Source organism: Phytophthora parasitica (genome assembly GCF_000247585.1).
Source record: "Phytophthora parasitica INRA-310 unplaced genomic scaffold supercont2.13, whole genome shotgun sequence".
In the NCBI taxonomy this organism is placed as follows: domain Eukaryota; phylum Oomycota; class Peronosporomycetes; order Peronosporales; family Peronosporaceae; genus Phytophthora; species Phytophthora nicotianae.
Window position 1 is genome coordinate 1,019,544 of NW_008648999.1, and position 696 is coordinate 1,020,239.

A 696-nucleotide genomic window follows, 5' to 3' on the forward strand; every position below is an offset into this window, starting at 1 on the left:
GCTTCCTCGGTGTCTTATAGCGCATACGGATGGCATTCCTCAGCGTCAACTCCACACATTAAACGATTACGCGCTCCAACTGGATCGGAACCCTCGCCACTTCCCGCCCACAAGGGTACACGGTCGGAGACAGTGGCTGTCTGGCCGGTAGACTTGCTGCCTCGTTAGACTCTGCAACAGAATAGATGTCCCCCTCGTCGTCGTCCGAGATGCCGAAGATCCCCTCCATCAAGTGGTTCACAAACTCACCTTCTGATCGGTCATTAGCATCATACTCGTCATCTCGTGGCAAGGATGCCAAAGATACCTCCGGTGAACCAGCTATCAGCACGGGTGAGCGACAAACTGCAGAGGGCTCAGGAGGCAGGTGAGGTGACCTGGGGCCAGGGAAGCCGGGGCTGATGGTGCGGAAGGAGACGCCAGTGGATCGGGTTCTGGAGCCGACACTGGCCGTGAGGCGGCCGATGTTGCGCGAGCCATGTGGTACTTGGCCACACGGAGCCCTGCTGTATCCTGGACCCCCGTCAACAGGTCTGAAGATGCAAGAGGCGCCGTCTTCTAGGACGGCGCTGCATTTGAGCCAAAAGACGCGCGTGAATACGACATAGTGGTCGTCTCAATGTGGAACCAGGCGTTAGCAAAGAATCAGTTCGTCATGATAAACATTGTACTGTAGTGCGAAGTGTGCCATCTTAG

The 696-nt window shown here is 56.5% G+C and overlaps 1 protein-coding gene across 1 annotated transcript; it reads left to right on the forward strand.

Annotated features, from left to right (window-relative positions):
- Window positions 1-185: 185 nt before the first annotated feature.
- PPTG_07957 (hypothetical protein) lies at window positions 186-562 on the forward strand (the record flags this gene model as incomplete). Its single annotated transcript, XM_008902330.1, has 2 exons — window positions 186-367; window positions 424-562. The coding sequence occupies 2 exons, from the start codon at window positions 186-188 to the stop codon at window positions 560-562; spliced, it is 321 nt and encodes a 106-aa protein (XP_008900578.1).
- Window positions 563-696: the final 134 nt, after the last annotated feature.